Source organism: Haliotis rufescens, unplaced genomic scaffold, assembly GCF_023055435.1.
Source record: "Haliotis rufescens isolate VD_foot unplaced genomic scaffold, xgHalRufe1.0.p SCAF_71, whole genome shotgun sequence".
NCBI classification, from domain to species: Eukaryota; Metazoa; Mollusca; class Gastropoda; order Lepetellida; family Haliotidae; genus Haliotis; species Haliotis rufescens.
Genome location: NW_025964363.1, coordinates 1,345,974 through 1,359,931, shown reverse-complemented (window position 1 = coordinate 1,359,931; position 13,958 = coordinate 1,345,974). Strand labels below are relative to the sequence as shown.

At 39.2% G+C, this 13,958-nt stretch overlaps 1 protein-coding gene across 1 annotated transcript in view; it reads right to left on the bottom strand.

Moving 5' to 3' along the window:
* Positions 1-1,001: 1,001 nt before the first annotated feature.
* LOC124125784 overlaps positions 1,002-13,958 on the bottom strand; it is a 37,471-nt gene continuing 24,514 nt past the window's right edge. Inside the window, exons 3-5 of the mRNA XM_048388458.1 lie at positions 1,927-2,055; positions 1,692-1,757; positions 1,002-1,125 (exon numbers count right to left, since the gene is read on the bottom strand). Coding sequence (XP_048244415.1) covers positions 1,061-1,125; positions 1,692-1,757; positions 1,927-2,055 — 260 coding nt within the window. The 3' untranslated portion in view covers positions 1,002-1,060. The remainder of the gene's footprint in view (positions 1,126-1,691; positions 1,758-1,926; positions 2,056-13,958) is intronic.

Genomic DNA, 13,958 nt, shown 5'->3' with positions numbered 1-13,958 from the left:
ATGCTGACACCAGGGATACAGGGATGCTATACTCCAGCAAATATGACTTGAATAGCTATATTTATCTACCAGATGTAGTGCCAGGCAGGTTCAGTCCATGACAAGAAACTGGAGACATACAGAATACAGAGGTCAACATCACCAGATTGGCCCATGAGCCACCGCCTTCTGGCGTAAGACTCTAGGCAATTTATTACATCCAAAATTGGTAATTCATACAAAGTATGCATGGCCAAGTCCAAAATATACAGTATAATACTACACAGGAGTGCATATACAATATTACGCACAGGGCCTGGCATGACCAGCCGATTGATAAGACCGGGCCCATCTTACCACCCGTCTAGGCGAAGTAAGGGTCGAAGTAGTGTGTTGGGCAAAGGAACACAGTTCCAGGAACCAGAGCCCTCAACTACCAGACTCCCGTCCTCCGCCGACACAGGGACGCAACCCACGGCAAACAGGTTGCCCATTTTAGTCGCCTCATACGACCAGCAATGGGAGGCTGTGGAAATATTCTGCCCCGGTTCCACACGGGGGAAGAGCGATTAGCGTTACCCAGCACTCACCACGAGGAGGTTGCTCTTCACGAGTGCCCTATGTCAATAGATATATAGAATTCACAGACTCGATTGCAACTGTAACTGGCTATGCCTCTCTACTCGTACTGGTCTCTTTTATTTCTAGTTCAGGTGGGTAGATCAGTGTAAAGGAATTGGCTATTTGATTCTTATTGAACGATATCAGATCATCGATATACCTGAAACTTCTTAGCGAAATTACTTTGTTTTGACTTTGCCAATCAGGGCATTTGCATAAAGAAACAGATCCGCAAGAAGAGGAGCACAATTGTTGCCCATTCTATTTAAAACGGCTCAAGGTTCTCCTGCAAATCTCCTTGATGTTTCTAGGAACATCGTCCAGCGGATTCTGGAACGATTTTTGGGTGCACCTCTAGTGCCTAATATAGTTTAATTGATAATCAACAGCACAGGAGACAGTTTACGTTTGCAAGAATCTTTTTATTGAAATCATTTCATAAAGATGTTGATCTGGCGCTTTATTCCGCATCATCCTCAAATGCATCAGCAAACTCTTCTGCAAGTTGTTTTTGCAACAGTGGGTCTGAAAGGAAACAATTGACAGTATAAAATAATACACGTGTGTCAACTATGTTTGTCGTCCTTCAAATCAATAATCAGGGTCTGGGGTGGCCCAGTGGTTCAAAGATCCAGGATCAGCTGGTCTCGGTATCCGATTCCTCCTGATTATGATCCTCGGTCTGTCATCACTGTACCACTTCCTCAGGGCTTTAATGAAGTTATACACGTTAAAGACATTCAAGTCTTTGTGTTTTTTCCAAGAGTAATAAAGCTGAAATGCTGTTAAAATGGCCTCATACCTCAACCTAAATCATTCGCTCGAATCAGAACATTACATGTCTGTGTTTTTGATATTTTCTACAAATACCACTACTATTCTACTGTCCCTTGAAGATTCTGGGTTAGAATTGATCTTCAGCAACCCATGCTTGTGTGGGAGGCGACAGACGGGATCGGGTGGTCAGACTCGCTGACTTGGTTGATGCATGTCATCGTATCCCAATTACTTGGATCGATGCTCATGATGTCAATCATTGGATTTTCGGGTCCAGATACAAACAAACTATTCTACTTGTTATGTTATATTACCTGAATCTATGGTCATGAAGTCATGGATGCTCCTCGAGAACTCTTCCACACTCACGTTCGAATCACCTGAAATTGTTGAAGTTGTCAGTCAGACTTTATTCGTGAAGCGAGAGGAATATACATTTTCACAATAAATGACAGGAACACTTAAGTAATGCTAGTGTTTAGTGAAACATCAAAATCAAGTGTATAAAGGTGTACATTGTCATTAAATGAATAGCAAAGCGTGTTTTACCATTTTCATCAGCAAGTGAAAGAAGATCCTCGGCTGCCCGTCTTTCCATCAGTTCCTCAGCTTCTGATTGGTCAATATTGCCATCCTTGTTCTTATCAAGCTCGTCAGTGTTTCGTTTGCCCAGGGCACCTGCAAACAACAATGTACATTTGTCAACAGAATGTCCTTCCAGCATCAAATGTCATTGTAATGTTCATAAACACACACTTAGTGTCTTTTTAGTTCCACTTTGTACACATTGATCTAACATGATAACTTATTATTTAAATATTTAATTTTTCGCCCCTAATCGTGCGAAGATCCGCTGAAAGTGAATTTTTAAAAAGTGGTAACGTCTACAACAGACGTTAATTTGGACTTCTACAATTGAAATAACATTCCAGGCTGCTCTAACACAAGTAATTTGCTCAATCATTTGTGTTAACACGCCGTAACTAGGACATATTTGCCCAGAGTGAGTGAGTGAGTTAAGTTTTAAGTCACATGGGCAATATTTCAGCCATAACGTGACTAAATCAAGTTATATATTAATACATAGTGACAATAAAATCTGTCGACAAAGGACAGTAAAAACACTAGACTATCACAGATGTAGATTGTAAAACTAGCATATCAGAATAAAATTCATAACAATTCAAAACAGTACACAATAAAAATGGGCTTTAGATCACCAATAGCCAAAGGTAGGTCACCATACTAGGTACCATGGGGACTTACGATACTTCTGCTACCTACATGGTAACCCAGCAGGATTTACACCATCCCTCCGGCTACTGGTGATTGTCGGCAAGTTTAAGCCAAAACATTTAAAAACAACAAGAATTCTACGATTAAAAACATGGAAAATGAAAAATACTTTGAATGAAATGGGACTTACATACCTTCTCAGGGGGACAATTATTTTACGTTACTTCAACCCCCTTTGAAGGTACAGCCACTAACAAACTCAGTTATTACGTCATTCTACCAAATTAAAATCACATACTTTTTACAATACATGTACATATCAAAATTTATCAAGCAATTCTATTTCTTTTAAAAAACCAAGAATTAAATGAGAATTAATCTGATTAAAAAGATCCTTTAACGATGAAACTTTGAAATACTTATCCCTTGTGATGGAAAAATCAATACAGTCAAGCAGGACATGCTTGACCGTGATTCTCTCATCACAAGGGATACAGAACGGAGGATCTTCACCTTTTAACAAATATTCATGTGTGTATCGCGAGTGGCCAATACGACATCATCGTACAATGACCTCTTCAAATCTGGACTGACAACCCAAGTAGGTGTAACCGATGGTTGGTTTTATAGCATGTAATTTATTAATACCTACTTGGGCGTCCCACTTCTGCTGCATTAAATCTCGGATGTAAGATCTAATCGCGGGTTTGAAATCAGTGTATGGGATCAGAAGTGGTGTCACAGATTTGTTGAGTGCTGCTTTTGCAGCAGCATCAGCCATTGTGTTACCAGTGATACCAACATGGCTTGGTAACCAACAAAAAGACGATGTCATATTGGCCAGTAGCAAGATCATTAAATAATTCAAGAATCTTGATTAAAAGTGGATGTTTGCAAGATATATTCTTAATCGCCTGAAGGCACGATAGAGAATCTGAAAAAATAATGAATTGTTTATGTTTAGATTGGTTTTTGATATATTGTAGTGCGGTAAAAATGGCGTTTGCTTCTGCTGTAAAGATAGAACTGTTAACTGGTAATCGCGAAGATATTGTCCTGGATCCAATGACAGTTGCACTAGCAACAGCACCACCATCCTTGGAACCATCAGTAAATATAGATTTATAAGTGTTATAAGTGGTTCTTAATTGATTGTATTCTTGTTGGTAAATTAATTGGTTAGTATCTGATTTCTTTAAGTTGGTTAATGTGAGGTCAACCTCTGGCCTTACCATTTGCCAAGGAGGTGATGAAAACAGTTGAAAGGGAGCAATATCATGCAATTTAATATTAGAAGCAAACATGGCAGACTGGATTCTTATTCCGAGTGGTGGAACGAGAGATGATTTTTTATTGTAGATATCTTGGTAGAGAGGATTAAAGACGCAATTAAAAGCTGGATTTGACTGATTTGAATATAATTTAGTGACATATTGTACAGATAATTTCAGACGGCGTTGTTTAAGAGAAGGTTCATCTGCTTCTACATACAGACTGTGAATTGGAGACGTTCGAAAAGCTCCAAGGCAAAGCCTCAGGCCCTGATGATGGATAGTATCTAGTTTTTTTAAGTTACTTTTGCAGGCTCCACCATAGACGATGGAGCCGTAGTCAAGTTTTGAACGGATCAGGGACCTGTACAAGTGCAATAGTGTTGTCTGATCCCCTCCCCACTTCGAATTAGAAACAACTTTTAACAAATCAAGTGCCTTCAGGCATTTAGCTTTAAGGTATTTAATGTGTGGTAAAAAAGTTAAATGGCTATCGAAAATAAGTCCCAAGAACTTGGCTTCCTTAACAACTTTGATAGGGGTGCCATTCAAAAATAGTTCAGGGTCCTTATGCGGTTTATATTTTCGGCAGAAATGTATGCAATTAGTTTTTGATTTGGAAAATTTAAACCCGTTTTCTAGACACCACTTGTTAATTTTATTAAGACATAATTGTAATTGCCTTTCAATTGTGTGCATATTTTTACCCCGACAAGATAGATTAAAATCATCCACAAAAAGTGATCCATCAACTGAATCATTTAAAACTTTTGACAAACTGTTAATTTTTATACTGAATAAAGTGACAGACAAAATACTGCCTTGTGGGACACCCTGATCCTGATTATAATGATCAGACAGGGTTGTACCCACTCGGACTTGAAATTGCCTGTCTGTTAAAAACTGTGATATAAAATGAGGCAGACGGCCTCTTAATCCAAAATCATGAAGATCTTTTAAAATACCATGTTTCCATGTTGTATCGTAAGCTTTTTCTAAATCGAAAAAGATCGATACAGCATGTTGTCTATTTACAATGGAATTTTTAATGAACGATTCTAAACGCACTAAATGATCGATAGTACTTCTATTTTTCCGGAAACCACATTGTATATTGGAAAGAAGATTATTTGTTTCCAAGTACCACACTAATTGATTATTTACCATGCGTTCCATCGTTTTACAAACACAGCTAGTTAAAGTGAGTGAGTGAGTGAGTTAATGCTTTACGTCACATCGGCAATATTTCAGCCATATCGTGACGAAAAATGTGACAATTTGAATACATACATTTTTAACTAAATTAAAACCTGTCATCGATGGACAGTAAAATTACTAGAATATCACAGTTTATTATTTAAAACTAGCATACAACTATAAAAAAGATAGCACTATAAATTACGGTACAATATAAAAAAAGGCTATAGATCGCCAGCAGCTGAAGGTAGATCACCATGCTAGGGTCCATGGGGACTTACAGTACTTTTGCTACCTGCATGGACCCCAGCCGGATTTACATCATCCCTTCCGCTGTTGGCGATTAATGACAAATGTAGCCAGAATAAATGAACATATATTCTACGATTAAAATTGTGGTGAAAAAACATTACTTTGAATGACGTGGTCTGACATACCCTCTCAGGGGGACAATCATTTTACACTACTTCAACCCCCATCAAGGATAAAGCCACAAACAATCTCAGTTAACAATTTTTCCGCTACCAATACTAAAATATGTATTATTTAGAGAACATAGCATCAAAATTTATGTAATAATTCTATTTCTTTTAAAAACCCAATAATTAAATGACTACTCACGTGATTAAAAAGATCCTTTAGCGATGAAACTTTGAAATACTTATCCCTTGTGATGGAAAAATCAACACAGTCAAGCAGGACATGCTTGACTGTGATTCTTTCATCACAAGGGATGCAAAATGGAGGATCTTCACCTTTTAAAATATATTCATGAGTGTACCTTGAATGGCCAATACGACATTGTCTTAAAATGACCTCTTCAAATCTGGACTGACAACCCAAGTAGGTGTAACCGATATTTGCTTTTATTGCATGTAATTTATTTATACCCACTTGGGCGTCCCACTTCTTCTGCATCAGATCTTTGATGTAAGATCTAATGACAGGTTTATAATCACTGTATGGTAGCAGAAGTGGTGTCACAGATTTGTTGAGAGCTGCTTTTGCAGCAGCATCAGCCATTGTATTACCAACAATTCCAACATGGCTGGGTAACCAACAAAAAACGATGTCATATTGGCCAGTCGCAAGGTTATTATGTAGTTCTATGATATCGAGTAAAACGGGATGCTGACACGAATTATTTCTAATAGCCTGAAGACAGGATAAGGAGTCTGAAAATATAATGAATTCTTTATGTTTAGATTGTTTATTTATATATTCTAAAGCAGTTAATATTGCTTTTGATTCAGCTGTAAAAATTGAAGATTCATCCGGTAATCTAGTTGATATAGTTCTGGATCCAATGACGGTGGCGCTGGCAACAGCATCACCGTCCTTGGATCCATCAGTAAAAATAGATTTATAAGTATCATAGTCACACCTTAACTGATTGTATTCTTGTTGATATTGTAATTGATTAGTCTCAGACTTCTTTAGTTTAGATAAGGTAATATCCACCTGTGGCTTTACCAATTGCCAAGGAGGAGACGAAAGCTGTCGGAAAGGAGATATAATTTCAAGTTTAATATCGGCAGCAGAAATGAAAGGTTTTATTCTTATTCCGAGAGGCGGAATAAGAGAGGACTTCTTACCGTACAGATCCTCATAAAGAGGATTAAATACACAACTGTATGCAGGGTTAGACTGATTAGAATATAATTTTGTGATGTACTGTAGAGATAGTTTGATACGGCGTTGTTTCAGGGATGGCTCATCGGCCTCAACATATAGACTGTCAATCGGAGAAGTTCTGAAAGATCCAAGGCAAAGCCTCAGACCCTGATGATGTATGGGATCAAGTAATTTAAGATTACTTTTACAGGCTCCACCATAGATGATGGAGCCATAATCGAGCTTAGAACGGACAAGTGATCTATATAAGTGAAGGAGGGTCGTTTGATCACCTCCCCACTTGGAATTAGAAACAACCTTTAATAAATCTAGTGCCTTCAGACATTTAGCTTTCAAATATTTAATATGTGGTAAAAAGGTAAGGTGATGATCAAAAATAATTCCTAAAAATTTAGCTTCTTTGACAACTTTAATTGGTGTTCCAGCTAGATGTAAATCAGGGTCCTTATGCGGTTTATATTTTCGACAGAAATGAATACAATTTGTTTTAGATTTAGAAAACTTGAATCCGTTCTGCTCTGCCCAAACATTGATTTTATTCAGACAAAGTTGCAATTGTCTCTCAATCGTGTGCATATTTTTACCTCGACATGATACATTAAAATCGTCAACAAACAAAAACCCGTCAATAGAGTCATTTAAAACCTTAGCTAAACTGTTAATTTTTATGCTAAACAACGTTACCGATAATATGCTACCTTGTGGGACACCTTGATCTTGATCGTAAAAATCAGACAAGGTGGATCCCACACGAACCTGGAAATTTCTATCTGTTAAAAATTGAGACACAAAATTTGGCAAACGCCCTCTCAAACCCATGTCATAAAGATCTTTTAAAATTCCATGTTTCCAGGTGGTATCATACGCTTTTTCTAGATCGAAAAATATTGATACCGCATGTTGTTTATTTATTAAAGCATTTTTCACAAATGTTTCCAGTCTAACCAAATGGTCAACTGTACTTCTATTTTTTCTAAAACCACATTGAATATTTGTTAAAAGACTATTAGTTTCTAAATACCATATAAGTCGGTTATTTACAATTCTTTCCATGGTCTTACAGACACAGCTAGTAAGCGATATCGGCCTATAATTGGAAGGATCAGTATGATCACGGCCAGGTTTTGGAATTGGAATAACAACGGCATTTCGCCAAGATGAAGGGAAATTCCCAGTTGTCCAGATGTGATCAAAAATAGTCAATAAAGTTTCTAAGCATGACTCGGGTAAATGTTTGAGTAACTGATAATGAATATTATCAGCACCCGTGGCAGTATCATGAGCTTGCCCAAGGGCGGTATGCAGCTCATGGATGGAGAAAACTTCGTTATAATCCTCACCATTATTAGAATTAAAATTAATTTTCTTTTTTTCTTGTTGGTCTTTAAATTTTTGAAAATTTGGTGCATAATTTGATGAGGAAGAATGTTGAGCAAGAGTTTCTCCCAATTTATTCGCTATATCTCTTTTATCGGTTAATAATGTGTCACCCTCCTTAAGATGATGAACACTAGATTTTGAACCTTTGCCCTTAATCCTTTGTACCATATTCCAAACCTTAGATATTGGAGTACGGGAATTTATTTTCGAGACATAGCTTTGCCAAGATTGGCGTTTATTCTGTTTAAATGCTCGACGAGCTTTAGCATTTAACATTTTAAATTTATTTAAATTATGGACAGTTGGGTGGCGTCGAAAATATTTCTCTGCCTTTTTTCTCACTTTTCTAGCCTGTTTACATTCGAGGTTAAACCATGGTTTACGAGGATTTAGGTATGCATTCGTCAGCAATTCTATTTAAAACATCAGAAAAATCCTGAATAGGATCGTCAGCATCAGTAAAACATTCGGGTTTTATTTCAGTTTGGCACATAGTTTGAAACAAAGACCAGTTGGCCTTTGTAAAATTCCATCGTGTAGAAGGAGGAACATCAGACGGATTTACAGCTGATAGGATAGTTGGGAAGTGGTCACTTCCACAAAGATCATTGTGGACAGACCAATCGAAATCATTGAGTAGATTAGAATCAGTAAGGGACAAATCCAATGAAGAGTAAGTCCCAGTTGCTGGATGCAGATAAGTGTGTGCATCATCATTAAAGATACACAGATCATTATTAATTATAAAATCTTCAAGTACTTTACCTTTAGCATTTGTGTTTGTACCACCCCAGAGTGGATTGTGTCCATTCAAATCACCCATGATTATACATGGCTTTGGGAGCTGATCGTAGAGATTTTGAAGTTCAGACTGCTGGAGAGCTGACGATGGTGGAATATAAAGAGAGCACAGTGTAAATGCAACGTGCAGAGTAAGTCGCACTGCAACGGCTTGCAGATTAGTATTAAGCACAACAGGACTGTGTATAACATTCTGTCGCACAATGATTGAAGATCCTCCTGAGGCTCTATCACCTGGAGGAGAAAACGAATGATACGCATTAAACTGACGTAAGTTAAATTGGTCTGTCTGCTTTAAATATGTCTCTTGTAAGCAGAATGCTGATGGATTAAAATCTTGGACTAATAGATGTAATTCATTAAAATTAGTCTTTAATCCTCTACAATTCCACTGAACTATATTTGTTGTAAACACTATCTTTTAGGGGGATTGACAGGGGACCTACCCCTCACCTTCCTTGAGGGCGACAAGCTATGTGCCCTGTGATGGCTCGTGTCGGACACATCCATGTCCTCAAGTGATCCAAACTTGTTAAATAGCTGGATCTTGTTTTCTGCCCCTTTCGAGGCCCTGCCACTCTGATACCTTTTAGATTGTTCGGTTCTTGGTTTTGGTTTGTTCGTTGAAATTTGTTTGACATTTGTTTCTGATTTAGACTGTTCAGAAACTATTTTTGATGATTGGTCTGCATCCATATGACAAGGTGTCATTGATTGAGTGAATACCTGTGAGGTTTGGGAGGTAGAGTTTACTTGTAGTTGTCTCACCTGCATTTCTGTAGATAATAACGTTGGGCCAGAGGTTTTGGCCCACGTGTAATCAGTCTGGCAAGCTATGGATTGACATGAAACATGTTTAGTCGTGGTAGAAACCTGCAGAGAAGCAGAAACAGCAGAAGAATATGTCGGACCTGCTTGTTCCTGAGCAATAACAACCTTTTTTGCATCGAAAAAAGATATATTACGTTCATGCTTTATCTTTGATATTTTGGACTGTAGTTTCCACGTAGGACAGTCTTTCGAAGAAGAAGGATGGTTGCCTGAACAGTTGACACAGCTAGTTGGTTTGTTACACAGATTACTATCATCGCATGTCCCAGCACACCGATAACATGCAGCTGGATTATGGCAAGATTTCGAGCCATGGCCATATTTTTGGCAAGTGTAGCACCTTAAGGGATTTGGGATAAAAGTATCCACTCTTAAGTTGCAATAACCAGCTTTCAGCGAGTCTGGACGAATCGGGAGACAAAAAGTAAACAGATAAGTGTTTGTTTTTGTGATTTCGTTATTTCTTTTTGCTGTAAAACGTTTTACAGCAGTAACTCCCTGGGAGTGTAATTCATTCACAATTTCAGTTTCTGTCATATCAGAAAGGCATCGTACAATATCACGAACGATGCCTTTACTACTATTCAGTGTCCTGTGAGGGGATACCTCCACAGGAACATTAGCTAGAGATTTGGTGGACAGAAGAATTTGGGATTGTATTTGTTTTTTGCATTGGAGCAATAGAGATCCAGATCGCAATTTCTTTATTTCCTTGACTTCACCAACTAAACCTTCAATACCCTTGGATATCGCAAATGGGTTCAGTTTAAGTGGATCACCATTCGGAGCAGACATGACGAGAAATCGAGACCAAGCATCAGGATTTACGAGTGGTCGAGGAGAATCTTCATCTCCAGAAGAGAGCGAATCATCTGATTCGTGTGAGCGTTTTTTTAGTGGTGGTGCCATGGTAGTATTAAATGTGTTTCACCCTCCTAGCTCCCCACCCACCATGGAGTGTCTACGTGGACGATGCCACACGTCTGTGGATCTCCAACAGACGGCACCAAGGATACCAGGAGGGTATACTCAAGTAGAAGTACTAATCAAAGATCAATAAATCCACCGGATTGGCCCATGAGCCACCGCCTTCTGGCACTGGCATCTAGGCAAATTTTGAATATATCAAATAGTACAAAATAACAATAGACATATATATTCACATAAAACAGTTCTGTCATAAACTGAAACAAGTCAAGGATAGATATAAATTTCCAAGCCGGAATAGTGAGAACAGTGAGCAAAATGGAAGGTGCTCAGGGCTTGGCATGACCAGCCGATTGATAAGACCGGGCCCATCTTACCACCCGTCTAGGCGAAGTAAGGGTCAAAGTGGTGTATTGGGCAAAGGAACACTATTCCTGGAACCAGTGCCCTCAACCACCAGACTCCCGTCCTCCGCCGACACAGGGACGCAACCCACGGCAAACGGGCTGCCCACTTTGGTCGCCTCTTACGACCAGCAATGGGGTGCTGTGGAATTATTCTACCCCGGTTCCACACGGGGGAAGAGCTATTAGCGCTACCCAGCACTCACCACGAGGAGGTTGCTCTTCACGAGTGCCAGCTAGTTAAAGAGATAGGTCGGTAATTTGACGGATCAGAATGATCCCGCCCAGGTTTGGGAATGGGGATAACAATGGCTTTATGCCATGAAGCTGGAAACATCCCAGATGTCCAAATATCATCGAATATATTTAACATAGTTTCAAGGCATGATTCGGGCAAGTGTTTCAGCAGCTGATAATGAATATTATCAGCGCCTGCTGCTGTATCATGAGCTTGCCCTAAGGCAGTATATAGCTCATGTAGTGAAAATACCTCATTGTAATCTTCACCATTATCAGATGTAAAATTTACTTTTTTCTTTTCCTGTTGAAGCTGATATTTTTGAAATTCAGGAGCGTAATTAGATGAAGAAGAATGATGAGATAAAGTTTCACCAATGCTATTGGCAATGGCAGATTTATCAGTTAACAAAGTATCGCCATCCTTCAGATGGTTAACTGTAGAATTTGATCCCTTGCCTTTGATCTTTTTAATCATATTCCATACCTTGGACATAGGGGTACGAGAGTTAATTTTGGAGACATAAGTCCGCCAGGATTGACGTTTATTTTGCTTAAATAGACGTCTTGCCTTGGCATTCGAAATTTTTACAATATTTAAATTATGGACAGTGGGATGTTTACGGAAGTACTTCTCCGCCTTCTTACGACATTTCCTAGCTTGTTTGCAAGTGTCATCAAACCACGGTTTACGAACACGTGGGTTGATAGAGGACTTAGGTATTGATTCATCAGCAATTTCATTCAGTAGATCTGAGAACAACTGAATCGGGTCAGTAACATTTTGAAAAGACGTAGGTAGTAATTTATCTTTGCATAAAGATTGAAATAAAAGCCAATCAGCCTTCACAAAATTCCATCGAGGTGAAGGTGGATCATCAGCGGGATTAATGGGTTTAAGCACCGTGGGGAAATGGTCACTCCCACATAGGTCATCGTGGACGGACCATGAGAATTCATTCAACAAAACGGAATCCGTCAAAGACAGATCTAATGATGAATACGTACCAGTTGCAGGGTGTAAGTAAGTGTCGGAGTCATCATTAAAGATGCAAAGGTCATTATCAGAAACAAAATCCTCGATCACTTTTCCCTTTTGATTAATGATAGAACTTCCCCATAAAGGATTATGCCCATTTAGATCACCCATGATGAGACAGGGCTTTGGGAGCTGGTCGTACAGTTTTTGGAGATCATTACGCTGAAGATTTGAAGATGGAGGAATGTATAAGGAGCAAAGTGTGAAGGCAATATGCAGTGTAAGTCTAACTGCAACTGCTTGCAAATTCGTGTCAAGCGGAACAGGACTGTGAACAACGCCCCGCCGCACCAAAATAGAAGCTCCTCCAGTAGCTTTATCTCCCGGGGGAGAGAAGGAATGATACGAACTGTACTGCCGTAAATCAAATTTATCGGGTTTTTTTAAGGTACGTCTCTTGTAAAGAAATTGCTGACGGAAAAATATCCGTTGTTAATAATTGCAGTTCGTTAAAATTGTGCCTAAGTCCTCTGCAATTCCATTGTATAATGTGAGAAGAGCTACTCATGGTGGCTCAACTGGAGATCGTGAGCGGGAGGGAGGTCCATTCCCATGGACTGGGACTGAGGGACTAACCTCCATCTCCAGAGGCTCAAAAGGATTATGAACCTCTAAAGGTGTAGTTATAGGAGAAGGCGCCTCCAAGTGCTGGAGTGCCCTGCCTTTCTTCTTCAATTGCTTTTTAGTCTGCTTTGACAAGTGGGCTTCACCTGAAACTGTTTGCATTTTAGTGGATGTTTCAGGTTCTATCAGTTCAGTATTTTTAGGCGTCGCAAGCAAGGTCTCTGTTTTGGAAGCAGATGTTACTCTTGACGGAACTATGGGAGATGTCATGGTTTCATCAATGGTAATCTGTTCATCCTGAACCCAAGAGATATCGGTTTGTGTAGAGATTGTCGATACTTTCACTACTTGAGTTGGAGAGGACACAGCAGCTGAATACGTCATGGTTGACGGGGTTTGCAATGGAAGTAACCTTTTGGCCTCAGTGTAAGAAAGGTTGTTTGTGACTTTGATTTTTAATATTTGGGCTTCATGTTCAAATATAGGACAGGATTTAGACGAGGACAAGTGCTTTCCGTCGCAGTTTGCACATTTGATGTCACTTGTGCAGTCTGTACTCTCATGAGTTCCACTGCAACGGAAGCATCTTGTCTTAGCAGTGCAAAATTTAGCTCCGTGGCCGAACTTTTGACACTTATAACATCGGAGTGGATTTGGGACATAAACCTCCACTCCGATGTTAAAGTAACCAGCTTTAATTGATTTAGGAAGAGTTGACATTGCAAAAGTGAAAAGATAAGTTTGTGTGTTGACAATCTTACCATCCTGTGTCTTTCTGGTAAATCGTTTAACTGCAGTGACGCCTTGGTTTTGTAACTCAGTTGCTATGCCCTCTTCTGCCATGTCTGACAGACAGCGAGCGCGATCTCTCACAATACCTCTGCAAGAATTCAGTGTCTTGTGCACTGAGACAACAACCTTTGTGTTAACAAACTGCTGGAGACCCAGCAGATTAACGGATTGTTGTCTCCGTGCACATTTAACAAGGATGGAGCCAGAACGAAGACGTGTGACATTCTTGACTTCCCCACAGGTACTTTGGATTCCCTTGGAGATGAC